Source organism: Phascolarctos cinereus, unplaced genomic scaffold (assembly GCF_003287225.1).
Source record: "Phascolarctos cinereus isolate Bilbo 61053 unplaced genomic scaffold, phaCin_HiC Scaffold_2;HRSCAF=192, whole genome shotgun sequence".
Classification (NCBI taxonomy): Eukaryota; Metazoa; Chordata; class Mammalia; order Diprotodontia; family Phascolarctidae; genus Phascolarctos; species Phascolarctos cinereus.
The window spans coordinates 145,488,704-145,512,450 of NW_027555625.1; the positions used below are offsets into that span (position 1 = coordinate 145,488,704).

General features: G+C 40.0%; 1 protein-coding gene across 1 annotated transcript in view; it reads right to left on the reverse strand.

The window, feature by feature from the left end:
* PNOC (prepronociceptin) overlaps nt 1-23,747 on the reverse strand; it is a 53,844-nt gene that overhangs the window by 23,233 nt on the left and 6,864 nt on the right. The window contains exon 2 of the mRNA XM_020988627.2: nt 9,145-9,295. Within this exon, the coding sequence (XP_020844286.1) occupies nt 9,145-9,270 (126 nt within the window). The 5' untranslated portion in view covers nt 9,271-9,295. The remainder of the gene's footprint in view (nt 1-9,144; nt 9,296-23,747) is intronic.

A 23,747-nucleotide genomic window follows, 5' to 3' on the forward strand; every position in this document is an offset into this window, starting at 1 on the left:
CAAAAACATTGGACCCAGAGCATGCAGAAGGCCTTGAATGTGTCAGGGATGAATCCCGCCCCCCCACGCTGACATAATTTGTGGTTTGAATCCCAAGCTGGATTCCCTGTGTGTCTCTGGGAGGCAAGATGGGCACCAGCCTGGAAAAATGCTTGTGCAGCTGGGGTCCTTTGCAGATAGCAGACCCTCCTATCCTCATAGTCTAGTGGTTCACAAGGGAAAAGAACGAGACTTTTGCCATTGCTTTGCTCCTTCCCTTCTGGAGGAATTTTGTCCTTTCCCCACCTTTACTGCACTTTCTCCCCTCCCATGCCATGCCCCTTCCTGGTATCTCCTCTTTCCTTTGTCCTGCTGTCATAAATATGCCAATTTCTGTATGAATTGTGAATTCTTTGGGTTCCATATGCATGTTCATTTCTCTTGTAATAAACCTGGTTTTCACTTAAGCCTTGTGATATTGTGATTGCCTATTTCACTATTTATACTTGGTCACACAGCTTGTGTCTGAGGCAGAATAGAATAATAATAGCATAATAAATAAATAGTATTTAAATAATGATTTATGGTTTGCAAAGTGCTCAACACACGTTATCACATCTCCACAGCATCCTTGTGAGGTGAGTATTATTATTAGCTCCACTTTACACATAGAGAAACTGAGGCAGAGAGTTTAAGTGACTTCCCCAGGGTCACATAGCTAATAAGTGTCCAAGGAAGGGTTTGAACTGAGGTCTTTCTGACCAATATTTGAGTCACTATGCTTCAAAAGTGCCTGTTATCTTCTCAGACAAGATGGTGCCACAAACACAGGAGATGTAGGTATCAGGGGAAGCACTCTGTGGTCAATTACACAAACACCAAGTGAAATGAGCCATCCAAGCCCTTCCTTCCACCGAAAGTTTCCATCTGGTGGTGTAGGATGCCTGAACAGCCTTATACCAGAAACTGGCAGTTTCATTGCCCTCTGTAGATAAAGTAACCGTTGGCTCACAGGATGTACCCAGGAAAGACAAAGGGGAATGAAGCATGAAACAATTAACACAATCTGAGCATGTTTCTCAGACACGGAAAGAAATTAATAAGGTCTGTACTTAGCACATTCATAGATGGATTTGCTTCAGAATAAACTGAGTAGAACTAATTTATACACATACAATTTAGGGGAATAATCCTATCAGATGACAACCTTATGTATCCGTTGAATGGAGTTAAGTAGTATTAGGAAAGAAGCAAAATACATATATTAAAACTAAAACTAAGGGTTATCAGACCTTTGGTGGGCCCCTGGTTTTCCAAGACCAGATGATACAATTAGATTTTATGTTAATGATAGAAAATCAGATTCTATAACCAAATCTAATGCATGTTCTATTCTCAGAATTGATGTGCTATTCCAAGTACCAGGAGCTGACAATCATTGAAGCTAATCGAGTGCCTTAATCGAGTTGTTGGCAAATAGCCTCAGATACAGAATACAAACCCCCAACAGCATTTTTGATAGCAGTTGGCATATATAAACTTAATGTATTACCCTTTGGACTAAGGCATTCACCTGCCTCTTTCTGATGGTTGGTTAATGGTCTATTAAGCAAGCCAGCGGCACTTGCTCCAGTCTCCATTAACGACAGTTATTTTTAGCCAGAGTATGAATGAGCATCTGGAATATCTCAGGCCAGTGCCAAGTGCAATGAGTGAAGCAGGTCTTACGGGGAGGCATGGTAAATGACAGCTCAGCTGCTCAAGAGGCCAGATATTTGGGACGCAAGGTGGGGAAATTAGCATTTGACCTCTCTGTGAGATAAAGTAAAATCCATTCGTGATTAGCAAGAACAAAAATAACAGCTGGCATTTATAAAGTGCTTTAAAGTTTACAGAGAACTCTGTAAAAGTCATCCCACGAGCCTTGCAACAACTCCAAGAGGTTACACTGCAGATCATGTTATCTCTATTTTACAAATGAGAACACTGAGTCTCAGAGAAGCTTACTGACTTGCCTATCGTCACATAGCTGAGCTGAATCAGTCAGTCAACATGAACTTATTAAGCACCAATGTATCAGGGATCAGAGGTAGCATTTGAAGGGAGGTTTTCTTGACTCTAAGTCCGGCACTCTATCCAATGCTATGCCTCGTTTGCCTTTGCAAATTCCTGTATCTTTTTTTTTAAAGCTATTGGCTAGATTATAAGAATCTGAGCAGTGGCTAGATTTTAAGAATCTAAGCCGCGAATTCCTATATCTTAGAAACAAGCTGAACCACTTTGGGGAGGCGTGAGACTACAGATCATTTGTCCATCAGTCTGAACCCTTCCTGATCTGCTGCCTGACAAGAGAGAAGGATAAATTTATGCAATTATCAGGACCTCTGAGTTTTTAAAATATTTGGAAAAGTTGAAATAGGTTGTGATCTCTCTATCTGTTCTGGAAGTCCCAAACTTTCTCAGAATTCTTCCTTGTTGCCATTAATATTGGGTTGCTTATGGTTGGGGGTGGGAAAGGGAGTAAACATTTATATAATGCCTACTATGTGCCAGGCACTGAGTTAAGTGCTTTACAAGTATTTTCTCAGATGATTGACAACCTTGAATTGTAGGTGCTATTATCAACCCTGTTTTACAGTTGAGGAAACTGAGACAAACAGAGGAGTAAGGAAAATCTGAGTTCAAATGTGGCCTCAGAAACATCCTAGCTGTGTGACTCACCCAGGTGAGTCACTTAACCTCTGTTTGCCTCAGTTTCCTCAACTATAACATGGGATAATAACAGCATCTATCTTGATGGGTTGTTATAAGACTCAAATGAGATAATATTTGTAATACATCACAGAGTTTTTATGAGTCTTAAATGAAATAACATTTGTTGAAGGTAAGTTCCTTGAGGGCAGGGACTAATTCATTTTTACCTTTGTAGCCTTATCACTTAGCTCATTTCCCTGCCCATTGTAGGTGTTTAATAAATGCTTACTAAATTGAACTCCACGGAATGTATAAAATGTTTGGCAGACTTTAAAGTGATATAAACATCAGTTATTATTATCATCATCATCATTATTATTATTATTATTATTATAAAAACTTGTACTTTTTTGATGAATATTCTATATATTCCTAGATGAATGTGTACTAGTGGATGGGTTTTTACAAGAGCAAAATGAGGAAGAATCTCATGGGCCTATCAGCATCCTAAGTAGATGCTGACCTTTTATCCAGGTAAGAGCTTCACCCTAAAGGAGTAGAAGAAAAGGGCAGAGAAATCACTTTATCTCTCAGTTTGGAAATCTAGCTATGTTTGGTTGAAATGTACTTGTTAAATGTACCCTGGTACTTTTTCTATATGTTGGCTAGTTTTGCTGAATTTCTTTCTTTCTTCTTTTTTCTTCTTTGTTATAGGGACTGATATAAGCTCTCAGGAAGAGAATGGGGAGGAATACATTTGGAAATGTAGGTGCCATAAAAACAGAAGGTATCTAAATGTAGTTTGAAAATACAGCCCCAGTGTGACTTGAACTTGTAAAGTCTGGCTTCTTACACAGAAGCAGATGTTTTGATCAGAGAACTGTTTAATACCTGATCAGTAGCTGTTATCGTTTCTAATTAGTGAGTAGATCTCTAGTAGCTAGGTACCAGAAGGAAGAGATACTTGAAGCAATTTAGAAGCTCTATGAGAAGTGAAGTGCTGCAATGAAACCCCAATTCTCAGGACAGGAAAAAGCAAAGAAATGAATTATTTTGAATAGCTGGATTTTCTGCGTGGCCAAAGGTTTAACTCTTCAAGCAAATATTTTAAAATATATTTTTGACAAGTGGAAAGAGTGCGGAACTTAGAATCAGGGGGACTGAATTTAAATTGCCAGTCTGCGGCTTACTACTCATTCACATGACCTTGGGCAAAGCCCTTGTTCTCCCTGGGCAGGGCGGGGAGGTTCCTTTCCTTCAAGAGTCAAATGAGGGGTTGGACTACATGACCTGCAAAGCTCCTTCCAGCTCTTCCGGTGATCCCATGATTCCTTCCTGCTCAATGGCCCTAGACTTCTGTGCTTTTTTTGTGGCTGCTTTTTTCATTTTTTTAATGTCTCTCACCCCATTTCTAATTTGTTGCTTCTAATATGCCATTGGAGAGGCAGCTAGGTGGTATAGTGGTTAGAGCACTGGTCCTGGAATCAGGGAGACCTGAGTTCAAATCCAGCCTCAGACATTTACTAGTTGTGTGACTCTGAGCAAGTCACTTAACCCTGTTTGCCTCAATTTCCTCATCTGGAAAATGAGCTGAAGAAGGAAACGGCAAAAGCACTCCAGTATCTCTGCCAAGAAAACCCCATGGACAGTGTTAGCATGCTGTGGTCATATGGGGTCATGAAGAGTTGGACATTACTGAACAGCTAAACAACAACAAAAATATGCTATAGGAAGGCAGCTAAGTGGTACAACAAGTGGATAGAGCACTGTGGCCTGGAGTTAGGAAGATCTGAGTTCAAGTTTGACCTCAGACACTAACTGTGTGACTTTGGGCAAGTCACTAAACCTCTGCCTTAGTTTCCTCGACTGTAAAACGAAGATAATTAAGCTCCTATCTCCCCAGGTTGTTGTGAGGATCAAATGAGATAGTATTTGTGAAGGGCTTAGCATAGTACCTGGCACACGTTGTTTAGCTGTTTTCAGTTGTGACCGACTCTTTGTGACCTCATTTAAGGTTTTCTTGGCAAAGATACTGAAGTGGTTTGCCTTTTCCTTCTCCAGCTCATTTTACAAATGAAGAAATTGAGACAAACAGGGTTAAGTGACTTGCCCAGAGTCACACAACTAGTAAGTGTCTGAGGCTGGATTTGAACTCAGGTCTTTCTAACACCAGGCCTGGCACTCTATCCACTGTGCCACCTAGCCTGCCTCGTAGTAGGTACTTAATACATGCTTGTTCTCTTCTCCTGAAGAGGCTTTAGAAGAGGGCCAGGGAAGCTTTACTATATAAATTTTAGTCCATTGATTTTGTGAATCTGTTTTGCTTTCTCCAAAGCCTTCCTTGTTTCCTTCCTATGTCTTGGCTATAGTCTAGGTAGGTGAGGTTGCTCTATAATATATAAATGAGGCATTACTCTATTTGTCTTTTTCTGATCCAGCCTTATAAACATCAGGAAGATGTGGGGCCAGAGAGCAGCCACTATTGTCAGCACCTAGAAGGTACCAGCCTCGCTCTTACTTAAAGGCATCTTCTAGTATAGGCAATGGATAAAAGCAGGGAGAGTCCAGGCTTCTGGGCTGGTGTTTAGATTGGCCCACTATACTGCAGTGGTAGAGTTGTGTTTCAGCAAGGACGGAGGGCAAGAGAGTCAGATGAGACCTCTTTACAGCAAAATAAGGCCACCCTGGGGAGTCTGTTCACCTGGATCACTTTCTTTCTCTTGGTATTCTCCTGCGTCCTGTGTGTTACGGGGCAAAGCCTTATGCCATTGTGTTCTGCCTCAAGCTGGTGAGATATTTGACAGCCGGACACTTGATAACACTTGTTGGGCCCTTCCCCATTCTCCCAGACCTGCCTCTGCCAGGGGTGGTAGTCATGGCAGCTGGTATCACCAAGACAAGAGGCTATACTTCTTGGTACTATTTTTCTTTGCCGTAAGACACAGAAGAAGTACATAGTGTAGGGGAACATGGCAGAAACTCTTAGTGCTCAGAGCTAATCAGAGGAGAGGCTCAAGGTCTCTCTCTAGAGAATATCAAAGGCCCGAGAGAAGCCTACAGTGAGTAACTTTTCTAGTTCCAAGAGGTTTTAACTTCAAGGGAAGAGATTCAAAGCAAATGAGGACTACTCAGTGGTAGTAATAGCTCATATTTCTATAGTGCTTAACAGTCTGTGAAATACCTGGAGGAAAACCAAGGTTAGTGATTGAAAGAAAACATTTAAGATAACTTTTGTTGTTACTGAGTTGTTTCAATTCCTGTGTAACTCTTTATGGGCCCATTTTGGGGTTTTCTTGGCAGAGATACTGGAGTGGTTTGCCATTTCCCTCTCTAGCCCTTTTGACAGATGAGGAAACTGAGGCAAACAAGGGCAAGTGACTTGCCCAGAGTCACACAGCTAGGAAGTATCTGAGGCTGGATTTGAACTCAGAAAGATGAGTCTTACTGATGCTGAGCTCCAGTGCTCTATCACTGCACCACCTAGCTGTTCTTTAAGATAACTAGTTGTCCTTGGATCTTTCAATTTCTCTGTATTTTGATGTAGAGTGTATTCACCTAGAGAGGCAGCTTGGTCTCAAAACCAGGAAGACCTGGATTCAGGTATGGTCTCTGAGACACACTGAGTGTGTGACCCTGGGCAAGTCACTTAACCTCTTAGTGCTTTTGGCAATTTCTAAGAGTACAAATAGCAGTGACTTTTCTCATCTGAATTGGTAAAGAGTTTCCTCATCTGGAAGCTCTCCATTCCAATGAAATCCTAGCTCCAGTCCCTATTCCTCTTGTGTGTCCTATGTAATATCAGGCATCGTTTATGCACATTAGTTTTAGGATCATAGGTTTAGAGATGGGAGGAACATCAGAGTTCATTAGTTTCATCCTTCCTGCCCTTTTACAGAGAACTGAGGCCAGAAAGGTTGACTTGCTCAAGGTCACAGAGCAGACGGAGCCAGTATAGCAATCCAAACTCAGTAACCACTACGCTACACTGTCTTGTTGTTTCCACCATAATTGTTGGTGGAAAAGAAGTGATAGCAAATATCTTTCCTATACATGTTCAGAGTAAAAAGGCATTCCTGAAAGTAATATCCCCCATCTCACTTCAGAACCTACCTAGCTCAGTTTCCTAAGCCCTCCTGGTCCCAGCTGATTTCTTTTACCTCCTTAATTTTTAGTTGTTCCTATAGGCTCTCAGTGTGGCAGAAAGAGCACAGGACTAGGATCCCAGAGATCTGGGTTCTAGATCTGGGTTCTAGATCTGGGTTCTAGTTCCAGCTCTGTCACTAACATCTATGTGACCTCTCAGGACTTCGTTTTCTCATATATAGAATGAAGGAGCTGGACAAGGTCTCTAAGATTCTTTTCAGGTCTCATTCTGTGGTCTCTAATTATCTAGTCTAGGCTATTATTGGCTTCTATTCTAGGCTCCTTGATGGAGGGTGGGTTAGACTATCCAGTAGGCCCTCAGGTCAGGGCAGCCCAGGTCCCAGCGCCTTTGAGACAGGACTCTCAGATGATAAAGCTCTGGGTCTATCACCATTTTCCGCTGGGGCACTTCAAAAGTATGTGCTAGTGACCCCTTCAGGGCTTGGGTGTCTGAAAAGGAAAGCAGGGTAGGACTTGACATGGGGAGGGTGCTTTGGGGGCCAGTGGGCTGCCCGGAACAAAAACCGAAGTTACTTGGCTTTGCCACCAGCCAGGTCCCCGAGGGGCTATGAGGAAGCTTTCCAAAAGTGGGGCGAAATCCAAACACCTGAGGCTGGGTCTGCCCCTTCATAATATCCCCAAACTATATTCAACTATCCCTTTCAATCATGCCTAAGTGTTATCTGGCCCTGTTCCATGTCAGTCAGCTAATCAAGCAAGGGTCAGCAGTATGGGTGGTCTTGAGTACATGTTTGGTACATTGAATCCCTGACGGACCACAGATTCTGCCCTTCTGAGTTATGACGACAGCATCCCTGCTCTGCTGACTTCTGCACTGACCAGAAGTCTTAAGTGGAGAGCAAGGGTCAGAGCATGATGGGGAGGTTGGCAGGGCAGCAATAAGGGCAGAATTGAATGTCAGGCCTAGATCCATTTCAGTAATGTGTTTGCTTTCAATATATATTACAAATTATATTAATTTATATGCATGCATGTATACATATGCATATATATGTATATATACATATATATATAATATTATCTCATTTTATCTTCACAGCAACTTTGAGAGTTATCACTATGATTCCCATTTTACAGATGAGGAAATTGAGGTGGACAGAAGTTAAATGACTTGTCCATGGTTGCACAGCTGGTAAGTGTCGAAGGTGAAACTTGAACTCAAATCCTCCTGACTCCAGGTCCAGTGCTCTGTCTACTGTACCACCTAGCCGCTTATTAATTAATACTACGTATTTAATAGTGTGGGCATTTAAAACATCCTGAGAGGTTTGAGATGTAACATCTTATATAAGAAGGGGGAGATGGCACGGTACAGTGGAAAGAATGCTGGGTCTGAAGTCAGAAGACCTGGGTTCGAATTCCAATGCTGGGTTTAGTACCTGTTTGACCTTGGGCTTAACCTCTCTGGTCCTTCTGTCCTCTTCTGTAAAAGGACAGGGTTGAACTAGATGACCTCCTAGGTCTTGTCTAGCTTTCCATCAAGGATCCTAGGATACTCCTTGAAGCTTTCCTTGATTCTCTCAGCTGAAATTAGTATCTTCCTTATTGTAGCCTTTTCTTTGTCCTTATTGTACACACTTTGTATCTGTGGTCGAACAGTCATGTTCGACCTTTGTGACCTTATTTGGGGTTTTCTTGCCAAAGATACTGGAATGATTTGCCACTTCCTTCTGCAGCTCATTTTACAGATGAGGAAACTGAGGCAAACAGGGTTAAACGACTTGCCCAGGGTCATACAGCTAGTAAGCATCTGCGGCCAGATTTGAACTCAGAAAGAAGAGTCTTCCTGATCCCAGGCTGGCACTCTATCCACTATGCAGTTAGCTGCCCTATAGCACACACTTGGCATATTCTAATTTACATCCTTTTTATCTTCATACCTGCCTTTTCTCCCCTACAAAATGGTAAGCTCCCTGAGGCCAAGGATCGGGCCTTATCCAATTTTTCCTTCCTAGGGCTTGGCACAGGGCCTTCCACGTACTGGGTGCTTAATAATATTCATCAAACTGAATCAATTAAAAATTAAAATACAGTGCTGGTAAAGGAGCAAATCTATTTGTTATTTGGTGGGATCAGCTGAGAAAGGCATTACTATAAAAATTAACTTTGTCAAAATCAATTTATGTTACATTAAACTAAAAAGCTAAGATTTGAGGAGGTTAAGCACGATGAAAATAGGCCTATGGAGATATTCTAATGTACATGTGCGTGCAAATTAGAGGCCTCTCCTGAATTGAAGGTGGCAAGAAAAAGGAACACAGTACTCTTTGCAGGGGTTCAAGAGTACCTAGGCGGGATCTTGCTTACATCAATACTGAAGCTGTCCCAGGACGGGTGAAGCTTCTCTCTGCATGTCCAACAATCCTTCTGACAGTCGCTGAAAACGTTGGAGAACAGACCCAGCAACAGGAGGTCATAGAGCAGAGTTTTCATGATGTTGGAGGCAGGAGGGGAGCCACTGAAAGGCAAAGGTAGGGCAGTTTAGTGGGGAAAGCATCTGGACTAAGGATTCTTAACACACAGGAAGGATGAGGTGAAATGCAGATGTGCTGGCAAATGTTTAACAACTGGCTCTCTGAAAACCACAATACACTTTTAAGTTAATCTACATTAAGTGTAATCTACATGTAATCTACATTATTTGTATTACATTACATTATTTTTGCCAACATTTTCTGAAATCTAGACTCTAAATAATCACCAAAACAATCAAGCCCTGATTTTCAGTGTTAGCCAATTTCTGAAGTGTAAATGTTCACATGGGAAAATTTAACAGTGGGCTCCTTAGCCAAAATGAGGTAGTTCCAGCACACCCCTGGAAATGCCTTGGAAGAGGAAGAGGCTGATAGAACTGTTCAGATTCTCCTTTCAAGAGAGTGTTGAATAATGCCAAATGTGATTGTTTTAAATCCAGCCTGACTGCCCTTTCATGCTTAAGGAAATTATTAGGGGTATGTCTATTGGGATTATTCCAAAATAAAGCTAGGTTGGTTAGCCTGAGTGGTTAAAACATGCTAGAACTAGAATCAAAGATAAGTGTTTCATCTCCACACAGACCAGTAAGCATCCTAGAGTGGGAGAGCATGAACACACACAGACACAAGGACACGGGACACACACACACACACACACACACACACACACACACACACACACACACACATCCCTTTCCTTGATCACAATTTATACCAGATCCTTAATCCTGGTCAATCTTAAAAGCATGCTTTTAATTATAGTGGGAAATCAGAAAAGAGCATATGAATGACCCAGCCCAAATCTAACACTACTGGGGAAAGAATTCAAAGCACAGTACTATTGTTTTCATATAGGAAAAACAGGACAACACATCATTATCCTGGTGTTTAATCACAGAATCACAGAGTTGGAAGTAATCTTAGATATACATGCCACCCAATAGTAATAATAGATAATATTAAACAGAACTTCACAAAGTGAGCCTCTATAATAGAATTATAGCTTATGGATTCAGAGCTAGAAGGAACCTTTGAGAGCATCTCATTCAACTCCCTCATTCTGCAGGTAGGGTTATTGAAGTTAGAGAGATTAAGCGAGTTGCTAAAGGTTTGCTGTTATTGAGTTGCGTCCAGTGTTTTGTGACCCCATTTGGGGTTTTCTTGACAAAGATACTGGAGTGGTTTGTCATTTCCTTCTCCAGCCCATTTTACAGATGAGGAAACTGAGGCAAACAAGATTAAGTGACTTGCTCAGGGTCACATGGCTAGTAAGTATCTGAGGCCAGATTTGCATTCAGGTCCTCCTGATTCCAGGGCCCATGCTCTATCCACTGTGCTGTCTATCCGCCCCCTGCTAAAGGTTGTACAGGTAGTAATCAGGATTTGAACCCAGCTCCTTTGACTTCAAATCCCACACTCTCTCCGTTGCACTATAATGCCTCCTCTTGAGCTTCAATTCTCTTTTTGGGGATTTTTCCATTCTACTGTTTTCAGCCTGGAGATAACTCACCTTATTTGGGAAAACAAAGCAAGATAGAAATGGAACAGTTTTACCTTATTTTTGTCATCTGTTTACATTATCCAACCTTTCCTAAAGAATGAACTTAATTCTTCCCCTTAAAATAAAATAAATATTTAATTAAAATCTAATTATTGGACACTAGCATAACCAACTAATCCTTTATATTTAAATTATTTAAGTGTATAAAGCATCATAATTTTTCAATCACTTTCTCAGGATTATTTCTCTATTCATTCTCATTCTACTTGTCCCCTCCTGTGATCTTAGTTAGCATGTACTCCATTCTTCTGATTCTGCCTTTTTTATTTTTCATTTTTTCACAGAAGTCTTGTATTTCTATCCTTTTTTCTTCTTTGTTTGCCTAGAACATAGCCTTTTTTGTTGTCCTTTCCCCCTCCTCATAAACCTCATTTCATTCTGGACTCGTGCCAGACACTATTCTGACTGGTTGGTGACACTCTTTAGTATTTGTCCTTGGCTAGGTGCCCTTGTTTCCATCTTTTACAAATGTTCTTTTAAGACATGAGCTCATCAGAGATTTCCCTGCTCAGGCACATTGGTAACAAACAGAACTTCAGAATGAGGAAGGACCTCAGATCCCATCTAGTCCAACCCATATATAAATGAGTGTATCTTTGACAATACATCTGTCTGATCATTTTTTTGTCCAACCTTGTGTTGAAGGTCTCTGGTAAGGGAGGAAGCCAATCACCCCTCAAGGCAGCCTATTTCTTTTCGGCATAGCTTTCAACTAATAGGAAGCTTTTCCTTATGTTACTTCTAATTCTGCCCCTCTCCAGCTTCTACTCTCCAAGACTTCTCTATCATTCCCTGGCTTCCTTGTTACCCTAGAACATCCTTCTGCCATGCTGCCCTGGTCTCCCATTCATGAGTTCCTTCTGCAACCACCATTTTGGGGAAGTGCCCAGCCTGACAGAACTTGCTTCTGATTCTCTGTACTTCACCATGCTACTTTCCTCCCACATTCCCTTTTCAGTTTTGTATGTTTTCTTCTACTATTAAAATAGAAGCTCCTTGAGGGCAGGGTCTTTCTGGTGCTTGTATTTGTATTCCTAGTGCTTGGCACAGTGCCTAACACTTAGTAAATGCTTAATAAATAGTTCTCACCTGACCAAACCACGTCTGTTATTTTCCGTGATATAATTTTTTGAAAGGAAGGATTAGTTCTTTTTTTGTACTTTTGTCTCTAGCACATAGCTGGTACTTAATGAATGTTTGTTGAGTGATTTATTGCTCCCTGGTTCTGCCATGTAGGGCCAAGCAGAACAAGTCTAATTGCTCTTCTACATGGACAGCACTTCAAACCCTTGATAGCACCTATGTTGATCCCTCTAAATTTTATCTCCTTCAGTCTAAACATGCCCAATTCTTTTAACAGATCCTCATATGGCATAACCTTGAGGCCTTTTGCCCTCCTGGTCAGATTCCTCTGGATGCTTTCTAAGTAATGTCGTAGACATTCTGCCTCCCTTAGTTCAGCCTTTGACTATCAACTTAACCTTTTTTTTTGGCTGCCATGCTATGTTACTGATGCAGAATGAGTTTTTAGCCCTCTGAAAGCCCCAAGTCTTTTTCAGAAAAACTGCCACCTATCCACGTCTCTGCCATCTCGTACATGAGAAGTTGATTTTTTTAATCCAAGAGTAAGACTTGATATTTATCCCTATTAATTTTCATTTTAATGGAGTAGGACTAACACTGTAACCTGTGGAGATCTTTGGACACTGAACTCATCATTTAGTGTGTTAGTTATCTGTCCTCGTTCTACGTCAGCTGTAAATTTGTCAAGCAAGCCATATATACTTTTGTCCAAGTCATTTATAAAAATGTTAAATGGTACAAGGCCAGGTAAAAATCCCTGGGGCACTCCACTACACACCTCTTTCTAAGTTGTCATTGAAGTAATAATTACTGTTTGGTTTTAGTCCAGCTACTCAATTAGCTCTGAATACACCTAAACTTACTATAGTATATATGGTCCACACCTCTCTGGTTTATCCACAGGAATAACATGAGATACTTTGTTAAATGCTTGGATAAAATATTGGTAAAGTGTATTGACTGCATGTCCTTGTTCTATTGGTTTAGTAAACCTATCACGAAAATAAAATAAAGTTAGTTTGGTATAATCTACTCTTGAGGAAGCCATGCTGGCTCTTTATGATCACTATTCATTAATCAGGCCTTTGATAAAAACTTATATAATTTTGTCAGGAATCCCTGGCCTTTAGCTTATAGAGTTTGTTTTCTACCACCTTTTTTTTCTGGTGGTGGTGGGGGGGCGGGAAGAAATCAGAACAGTCATTGTCATTCTTCACTCCTTGATAGCGTTCCAGCAATTGTACCTGCCAAATCTTTCAGTACCCTCAGAGGTAGTTCAACTGGGCCTGGTGGCTTGAAAGCATCCAGGGTGTCCATTCTTTGGGTGGTATTCTTGGTCCCCACATGAATCAATAGAAGTGGGTATCAATATAAAAATCTGGGGGAGTTCTCTATTGCATCTCAGAAGATAGCTGACATCTTAGTTGTTTATGTCAGATCAATGAGTATCTAATTGTCACTCGGCAAAGAATCACTACTGCTTCACTCTTCTTCCTCTGGTCACTATTGGATAACCTTTCACTTGGTGAAATCTGTGGATCTACATCACTCTTGGAAGCACAAAAATCTCTTTCCCTCCAAGATAGTCTAGTTCACTCCTCTATGGGAAAAAGCCTTATATCTATTACATAGTTTCAAATATTCATTGATCCTTTTTCTTCCCATTCTTCTCTATGTCACATTTCTTCCATACTTCAAATTAATTCCTGACTCAGGCAAGAAGTCCTCTTCTACCTTTTCCATCTCTTTTTATTTTTTTTGTTTGCTCCTTGAAGCATTTTTTTCCCATTCTTTTGAGCAACATTTTATTCTCTCTGATAATCCAGAGAATAGAAATGCTTTCCTTCAGTATTTTCTGTACTGTTGGAGAAAGTGAGACCAATGTATACTTTATAACACATTATATGTATTGACAGACAAAGGAAAACAGTTCATTGTCTGTTGGTCCTCACAAGATTTTTTTGCCTTCTATAATTCTTGGGAGCAAAAGTTATCTTTTTTTTTTTTTGGTAGTATTTCTCTTATATGACTCTTGTGGCCAAGTACTGGCAGCACTGGAGATAGAGTTGCCTTGGCCACATGTGTTCCCTATATATGTGTTTCTTTCCTTGTGAATTCTGGGGATGTCTACTGTTCCCAGTGACGTGGTGTACATTTGTGGAAAAATGTACCCTGACTGTTTAAGGTAGATGTTCTGTTACTCACTGGGCTATTTTAGTAAATGCCTTTCCTTTGAGGGAATTGTGTTCTCTGGCTGACTGATGAAAAGTTAACACATTGGTAGGGGCTCATGAGCTAGGGTTTAGAAATGCAGACCCACAGAGTACCTTGAACTTAGGGTAGTCATCTTATGAATGCAATTTGGGAGTGTAGTCCAGAGGAGTTCTATACTTCAAAAGGAGGAGAAAATTATAAGGGGAATTAGCTGTTCTGACACATAAAGAGGAATTGGTTGCTGAAGAAGAGCAGGAGAGAGCAGTATCATAACAACATTTAGAGGAGAAAGTATCTGAGAGCAGAAGGTTCTCAACAGTGTTAAATGCTGCAGAGAAGTTAAGAAGGATGAGGACTGAGAAAAGTCCATTAGATTTTTCAATTAAGAGATTATTGGTCATCACATGAACAAAAAGATGGAGAACTTGACATTTTCTCTGATCCTGATGAAATCTCAAAGCTCCTTTTTATAAAAATTATGCATAAGAGCTCTCTAAAAGCTGAAACACCCCAAAGTCTAATGAGATTATAACTCAATGAATTGATAGCAAAGAAGGCTTGTCCCTGATTCCTAATGTTCCTGGCACCAACACTAATGGCGCTCATTTAGCACCCTCTCCCTTACCATTCTCAGAGTCTGGCAGGGAGGCACCACTACGCTTCTGCTCTAGGATCCACTCCATGATTTTTTCCCCTCGTTGCTGCTAGAGTCTTTGCTAGCACACACTGTCCCTGCCCTCATTCAACCACTCTGTGGCAACAACAGTACTCAGCTCTACCCACCCTCTCCACAGAATTAAAATGAGGAGCTGGAACAAAATACTAATACTCTGCATCAGGTAAATCTCCAAAAAAAAGCAAGATTTGCAATCAGACAAAGCAAAAACAGAAATTAATTGCATAGAGATAAGCAAGAAAACTATATTATGCTGAAAGGAACAAGTATACGACAAACCAATCTCAATATTAAACATAATGGTCCAAATGCCTTAGCATCTAAATTAATAAAGGAAAAATTTAGTGAAGTAGAAGACATAGTAATACAATAATAGCAGAAGATGTTGATGTCTCTCAGTTTTAGAAAATCTAACAGAGTGATAAACAAAATAGAAAATATGGAACTGAACAAATTGCTGGAGAAACTAGAGATAAAAGACATGGTGTCTTCTACATAGGACTGCTTAAGAACATATATACACATATGTATATACATATATATATATATATATATACATATGTGTGTGTATAGCACATGAAACTTACACAAATATTGATCATGAATTAGGGTCCAGCAATATTACATATAAATGTAAAAAAGCAGAAATAGTAATCACATGCTTTACAAACCATAATGCAAAAAAAAAATAGTAATCAGTTCAGGGAACACAAACGAAAGACACAGACTCAAATGGAGAAATGGAGACAACAGTGAAATCTTCAATACTGAATGGGTCAAAGAAAAAATCATAGAAACCGTTAATAACTTTGTGAAAGAAAATGATAGATGATGAAAAACATGCCAAAATTTTTAGGAGTTTAGATTAAATTAAAAAGTGCTCCTTAAAGAAATAAAGAATACTTAAGTAACTTGAGGAATATTCAGTGGTCAATATAATAAAATATATTTATTTATAAAAGTGACAATATTATCAAAGCTAACTTGTAGTTTTGATGTGATGCCATTTAAGTTGTCAAAGGGATACTTCACAAAATCGGAGAAAATAATAACAAAATTCATTTGGAGAAACAAAAAATCTAGAATATCAAGAGAAATGATGAAAAAAGTTAGAAATGAAGGAAGAATAACACATCCACGACTGCAAACTATATTATAAAGCAATAGACATCAAAACTATTTCATATTGGTTAAAAATGTTCACAATAAACTTTGGGTGGTTTTTTTTTAAGGTGCACTATTGGTGACTTTGGAGAAAGCAATTTCAGTTGAAAGATAAGGTCAGAAGGCAAATTTAAGAGGGTTTAGAAGACAATGAGAGGAGAGGAAGCAGAGTCACCTAGTATAGATGGCTTTCTCAAAAAGTTTAGCCAAGGGAAGGAGAGATATTGAATAATAGCTAGTGGGGATGTTATGATTAACTGAGAGCTTTTAAGGATGTGGGAGACATACGTATCTTTGCAGGCATTAATGATGGAGGAGAAGAGGAAAGATGAGCAGATTCTGACATTTACCCTAGGAGAGCAAATTCTAGAGGATTCAAAGACGCCATAGATCTAGTGGTGTAATTTTTTTTTTCATTTAGTATTTTATTTTCCCCCAGTTACATGTAAAAACAATTTTTAACATTCATTTTTTAAACTTTGAGTTCCAACTTCTCTACCTTCCTCTCTCACCTCCTCCTCATTGAGAAGGCAAGCAATTTGATATAGGTTATACATGTGTAGGCATGCAAAACATTTCCATAATTGTCATGTTGTGAAAGAAAACAGACCAAAAAAACCCTCAAGAAAAATAAAGCAAGCAAAAAGGAAGTAAGCTTCAATCTGTATTCAGACACCATCAGTTCTTTTTCTGGGGATGGATAGCATTTTTCATCACAAGTGTCTTGAATCTGATGGTGTAGTATTTTTGAAAAGGAAAATGACTCTAAGACAGTTGGGAAGCTCTCAAGAATGAAATTCTGAAGATTTGAGCAAAATGATTCTGATGCAGAGGCAAAAAAGAGATAGTGCCTAAGGAGACCTATGTGACCACACAGGGAACTCATCTACAAATTCAAATAATAAAAAAAGAGAGAGACATGTATAGAAGTTAAAAGCAAGAGCAAGTAAGCCAGATGAATACAGAAGAATAGCGTCAGAAGTTGTAAATCCCAGAATGAGGTGACACTGTCAGGGAAGGTGAAGACAAACAACCAGGGTTTTTGTTTGTGTGTGGTATATTGAAGGCAATAAGGCATCAAAGAAGGGAAAGGACTGCTAGTCATGGATGATGATGGGGGATGATACGGATGATGACGATGACGACTACAATGATGATGATGGCAACTATGACAATGACGATGATGATGATGACGATGAGCTATAAAAAGAAGGATGAGGCGCTCAGCTCATTTTGCTTCTCTTCCAACAAGAACCATGAATAATGGGAAGACTAGAACAAAAATGGTTAGCAGGCAGTGGAAACATAATGTGAGTCAGAATATAGATAGCATCTATTCACCCTCAATGAATTCAAGTCACATAGCCTGTACAAACTGTAGCCTACAGTACTTAAGGAATGGGCATATAAGATTGCTGAACCACTATTGTTGGTTACTGAAAGATTTTGAAGAATGAGAGAAGTGTTGTTGAACTAAGGAAGTACAAATGTTTCCCCAATTTTCAAAAAAGGGAAGAGGGCTGAGTCTTCCATAACCTTTAGACCAATGAATGTTACTTCTCTTTCTGGCAAAATTATAGAACACATTATTTATGGGTTGTCTTGTGAGTAGTTGCAAAGGCATTAGTCATTTCTGAAAACGGGTATGGCTTTGCCAAGGACAGGTCATGTCCAAATAGTATTTTCTTTTTTAACTGGGTTATTAGACTAGTATAATCAAGAGAATATTATAAATATAGTACACTTAGATTTCAGCCAAGCATTTAACAAAGCTTCTTGGGGCATACTTATTGATAAGAAGGAGGGATATAGGCCAGGTGATAATATAGTTAGATGAATTTGGAATTGGTTGATCAAACCATGTCAAAGTATTGTCATTAATGGGTCAATGTCAACTTGGAAGGACTCTAGTGAAGTATCTCAAGGATATATGCTTTTTATATGCTTTTTCCAACATTATGATCATTGCCTTGGATGAAAACATAGATGGAATAATTGTCAAACTGCAAATTACACAACACTTGGAGGGTTCTTATGTGATAAAGTCCAAAAGATCAGGGTTTTGAAACAGGAGCTCTTAGCTTTTTTTTGAGTCATGGATCCTTTTGGTGGTCTGGTGAAGCCTATGGACCATTTCCCAGAGTAATGTTAAATGCATAAAATAAAATCCACAGGATTACAAATTAAACCATTATTTTTTTAAACACAATTATCACATTAAAAAAATTAATGGACCCCAGATTAAGAACCTTTGGTCTAGAACAATGGACTGATTAAATACAAAGTGCTACATTTGATGTTCTATGGCTGGATTCAAAAAATCAAAACTAAAAGGATGAAGGAAATGTGGCTAGGCAACGGTTTGCATGACAAATATCTGGGGGATTTAGTTGACTCACTATGAGCTGACACTGTGATATGGCAGCCAAGAGATCTACTACTTCCCTAAATTACACTAAAAGAGAAACAGCTCACTACTAGTGAGCTGATAATTCTACCATATCCCTTCCTTGTCAGGAGATGTCTAGATCACTGTATTCACATCCGAATGCCACATTTTGCTAATGACATAGACATACTGGAGCATTTCCAGAAGAAGGTGATCATACTGGTGATAGGATTGGAGAATATGCCATATGAGGACTGGTTGGAGGAATTGAGTGTTTAGCCTGGGGAAGAGATGACTCAAGACGGTGCCTGGTGGCTATTTTCCAGTATCTGAAGGGCTATTATATAGAAAGGTAAATAAACTTGTTCTGTTTGGCTCCGGAGCAAGGATGGAAGTTGTTAAGAGGTCAGTTTAGACTTAGGCAATTAGGTGGCACAGTGGATAGAGTACCTGGCCTGGAGTCAGGAAGACTCATCTTCCTGAGTTCAAATCTGGCTTCAGATATTTACTAGCTGTGTGACCCTGGGCAAGTCATTTAACCCTGTTTACCTCAGTTCCTCATTTGTAAAATGAGCTGGAGAAGGAAATGGCAAACCACTCCAGTATCTCTGCAAAGAAAACCCCAAAATGGGGTCACAAAGAGTTCAACATGACTGAATAACAACTTGAACGATACAACAAATTTAGACTTGGTGATCAGGAAAAATTTCCGATTAATTAGAATAATCAAAAAGTGCAATGGACTTCCTTGGGAGACTTCCCTTCACTACAGATCTTCAAACAAGGGCTGGATAGTTACTTGACAGGGATGAGGTAGAGGGGAATTCTATTTTTCAAGCATAGATTGGCCTGGAGGGTCTTTAGCTCTGAGATTCTGCGTGGAGTGGAGTGAATGAAAGTCCAAGTCTAACCCTACCCAGCATCCCCTTCCTTTGCTGTAATGAACTCCAAGATGACATGGTCACTCCCTCCCAAAGTTCTTCTTTCACTTTTATATCACCAACGAGTTCTTCATGTTGGCCTGAGTTCAAGTAATTCTTATACTGATCTCACTGCTTTATGAGTGATGAGACCACAGGCAAAGCAAGGTGAGATGAGACAAGAATTTGTCTCATGCTCTGCCATCAGTAGGATGAGAACACCAGCAGATGTTTGTGTAACTGAAGTTTCTCATTATAACTTCCGATCTTATAACTGGAAAAAAGTATCAACTATATCTAGGACAAATCACTTAACCTTTCTGGGTCTGGGGTTCTGCATTTATAAAATGATTAAAATGGATGAAGTTATTGCTAACATCTTTCCCAGTTTCCAATTTTATGATTTCGTGAAGTCTCCAAATAATCTGTAATTTACTTCTACGATGATGTTGCTGCTGTGTTTTTGGTTTCCAAATGCTCTTTAATTTATACACATCTTCTCTCTCCCCTTCCTCCATGCCTGTTAAGCTCATGGATTTCTATACAGCAGCATGGTTTAGTAGATAGAATGCTACACTCAAGTCAGGAAAACTTAGGGTTCATTTCGATCTGATACCCACTAACAATGTGTGGGACCATACACAATTAATTTAATCTTCCTGGGCCTCAGTTTCCTAGTCTGTAAAATGGGGATGATAATATCTGCAGTATCATAGGGTTGTCATGAGGCTCAAATGAAATGATGATGACAATAATAAGAGCTAACATTTAGATAGCCCTTTAAGGCTTGCAAAGTGCTTTACATATATTATCTCATTTGAGCCTCACAATAATCCTGTAAGGCAGATGCTATTATTATCCCCATTTTACAGATGAGGAAACTGAGGCAGACAGAGGTTAAGTGACTTGCTCAGGATCACAGAGCCAATAAATGCCTGAGACTGGATTCAAACTCAGGCTTTCCTGACTCCAAGTCCCATGTTCTATCCATTGTATCCATATAAAGTGCTTTGCAAACTTTAAAATGTTATATAAATGTCAGATATTATTATTATTATCCTTTTAACTTTAGCGACAGCATGGTGTAGTGGATAGAAGAACTATCCTGCCTGATGTATACTAGCTTCGTCATCTTGGAGAAATCATTTCAGTTTTTCAGCCACTCGGGCAATTCTCTTAGCTATGTTACACAGGAAGGGCTGATCTGCATCTGTGGATGGCATTTCTATGCTGGAAGTTCCCTCCATCGATGAAACTACAGGTTTAGGGAGAAGAAGGGGTTTTCAATTGTGTCAAAAAACTGGCAGTACTACTTGCCCTCTGCTCTTTGGTCCAGAACAAAATTCATATCTGCTCCTACCCAAAACAAAATAAAACTTCCCTAATCTCTGTCCTAAACCCCAGGTTTACATCACCAACTAACTGCCTGTTGAAAATCTTCAGCTGGATGTTCTATGGACATTTTAAACATTTTCAAAACAGAACTAATTCTATTTCTCTCTTAACCTCCTCTTCTTCTTCTTCCTCCTTCTCCTCTTAACTCCCTTACTCCTGTTCAATCACCCAGATTTATAACCTCAGCATCATCCTCAACTATCCTCTCTCTAACCCTCTCCCCCTCCCTCACCACATTCAATCAGTTTTCTTGTTCTGCCCATTCTACCTTCACAACTTCCCTCTCATCTCTCACCTTCTTTCCACTCACATGCTCACCGTCCTTCCAGGTCTTTTTCACCTCTCTTCAAAACCTGGACTATTGCAACAGCTTCTTAGTGGCCCCTTCCCCTGGCCCCAGCAGCTTCTGGTCTCTTGCCTCTCCAATCCACCCTCTACACTTAAGCTGGCCAGATAATCTTCCTAAAGTGTGCCTGATCCTGTCATTCCACTGCTCAAGAACCTTTAAAGACTCCCCTTTGTTTCTAGAATAAAATACAAACCCCTCAGCTTGGCCTTTAAAGTCCTTCCTGATTTACCTTCAGTGCCTCAGACTATCCTTCCAGGCTTATTTCACGTTTTTCACTTCACATTCACTCCCTTCTAGTTAAAGTGGCCTGTTGCTATTCTTTCAACTTAGTCCTTCTGCCTCGTACCTTTGTATAGGCTAATCACTTCAATTTAAAAAAAAAAACCCACCACATACGGAAGACAGACTCAACATCGGGTAAAAGAGGGAGGTACAAAAGCACAATGTATGTGGTAGTCTAAAAACAATGTCAGGATTGCTAAAACTCAGAATGAGCTGGGGCTGGTGAGAGAAATTGAAAGTAACAAAAATAAGTGTCTTAAAACTACAGTGATGGGGCAGCTAGGTGGTGCAGTGGATAGAGGACTTGAGTTCAAATGTGACCTTATACACACAACACTTACTAGCTGTGTGACTCTGGGCAAGTCACTTAACCCCAATTGCCTTGCCCCCCCCCCCCAAAAAAAAAGTACAGTGAGGAAAAGAAGATGATCCAGGAAAGGATAGGACTTTGGCTCAGGGTGGGGTGGCAAACCTACTTAGTTCTAATTTGGCTTCTTTCTCTTCCAAGCAGAATGATCTTTGAACTGGAAAGGACAGAACCAAAGTGGCAAATAGAAAGGTGATGCTCAAATTAAATAAGGAGATTAACAGTGGCAGCTGGTTGGCACAGTTGGTAGAATTCTGGGACTGGAGTCAGGAAGACCAGAGTTCAAATTTGGCTTCAGACATTTACTAGCTGTGTGACCATGGGCAAGTCACTTAACCTCTGTCTGCAAAATGGGGCTAATAACAGCACCCACCTTCCAGGGTTGTGAGGATCAAATAAGATAATATCTGAAGAGCACTTAGCACAGTTCCTGGCAAATAGTAGGTACTTAATAAATGCTTATTTCCTTCCTCTCCCTCAATAATAGGGTACCCAGCTACTATTGATGAGCTCAGGTCACCTAGCCCAGCTGAATCACATCTTCTGATTCTGAAAGAACTGGAAAAATGTGATATCACTGCCAGTGATATCTGAAAGACAGAGAAGAATGGGAGCCGGACTAAAGCCTTGGTGAAAGGCAAATGGCCCAATTTCTTTAAAAAAAGGAATAGGGTGGAATCTGCTAACGGCATTTGTGACAAAATTCCCGAATGGATTAATAAAGAGATTGTTAGTGAACACAAAGAGCCATCAAGGCTTTACCAAGAGTAGGATGTGACAGGATGACTAATTTCTCATTTTGGTAAGGTTACTAACTTGGTAGTTCAGAGGAATGCTGTAGATATTACTGATCTAGACTTTGGCAAAGCATTTGGTAAAAATCTTTTGTGTTAGTCTTGGGCAAAAGGTGAAGAAATATGGGCTAGACCATAGCACAACTCGGTGGGTTGGGAACTGGCTTAATTGCTGGTTTGATGCCCATTTGGAAGGAGGTCTCCAGTGGAGGGCCCCAGGGATCTGTGCTTAGTGCTGTATCAAAATGATCTATGATCACTCAGCTGCGTTGAGAGGCATACCATCCAAGAATAAGGTCATGATAGTCTCAAAGAACTCTGCCCTGTTTTTACCACATCTGTGGCATTGTGTTCTGTTTTTGGCACCCTATTTTAGGAAGGATGTTGGGAAGAAAGGAAACTAGGGACCCCTATATTTATCTTAATCCTGGGTAGCCCTAAGGCTCTGTTGTAGACTTGTCTCTCTCCATCAGCTCTAGGTGATCTAACAAGTTCTTGTGGGTTCAGTTATGACCTTTATGCAGATTACTAAGATTTCCAGCCAAAATCTCTTTCCTGAACTCTATTCCCACATTGCCAACTGCCTATTGGAGGGGGCAAGTGGGATGATAAAAAGCCATTCCACATCGGAGTTCTCTTTTTGTTTCATTTTTGAATTTGTTTTTGTTTCATTTTTTGAATGAACTAACCTGGAGAAGAAGACTTGGAAGGTCATGATCCACCATCTTCAGGCATTGAGAAGGCTCTTATGGAGAATGTTCCTTTAGGTTCATAACCTTGGCACTATCTTTGATTCCTCATTCTTTCTTACCCCACATATCTAATCACTTGTTAACTTTTTATCATTTCTACCTCCACAATATTTCTCACATCCATGCCCTTCTTTTTATTCATACAACCACCATGCTACTTCAGACCCTTGTCATCTCTTGCCTATATATTCCTGTGCCGCCCTACCTGGTCTCTCTGTCTTCAAACTCTCTCTTCTTTCCCCCTTCCAATCCATTCTCCACATAAGCTGCCAAAGTGATTTTCCTAAAATGCAAGTCTGGCCATGTCATTCCTCTCCTCAACAAATTACAATGGCTCCCGCTTGCTGCCGTGATTAACTATAAGCTCCTATGTTTAGTTTTTAAATCCCTTCACAACCTAGCCCCTACCCTCCAATTGTGTTATACACTCTTCTCCTCCCCATACGTTAGAATTCAGTCAAACTAGCTGTTTCTCACACATGACATTCCC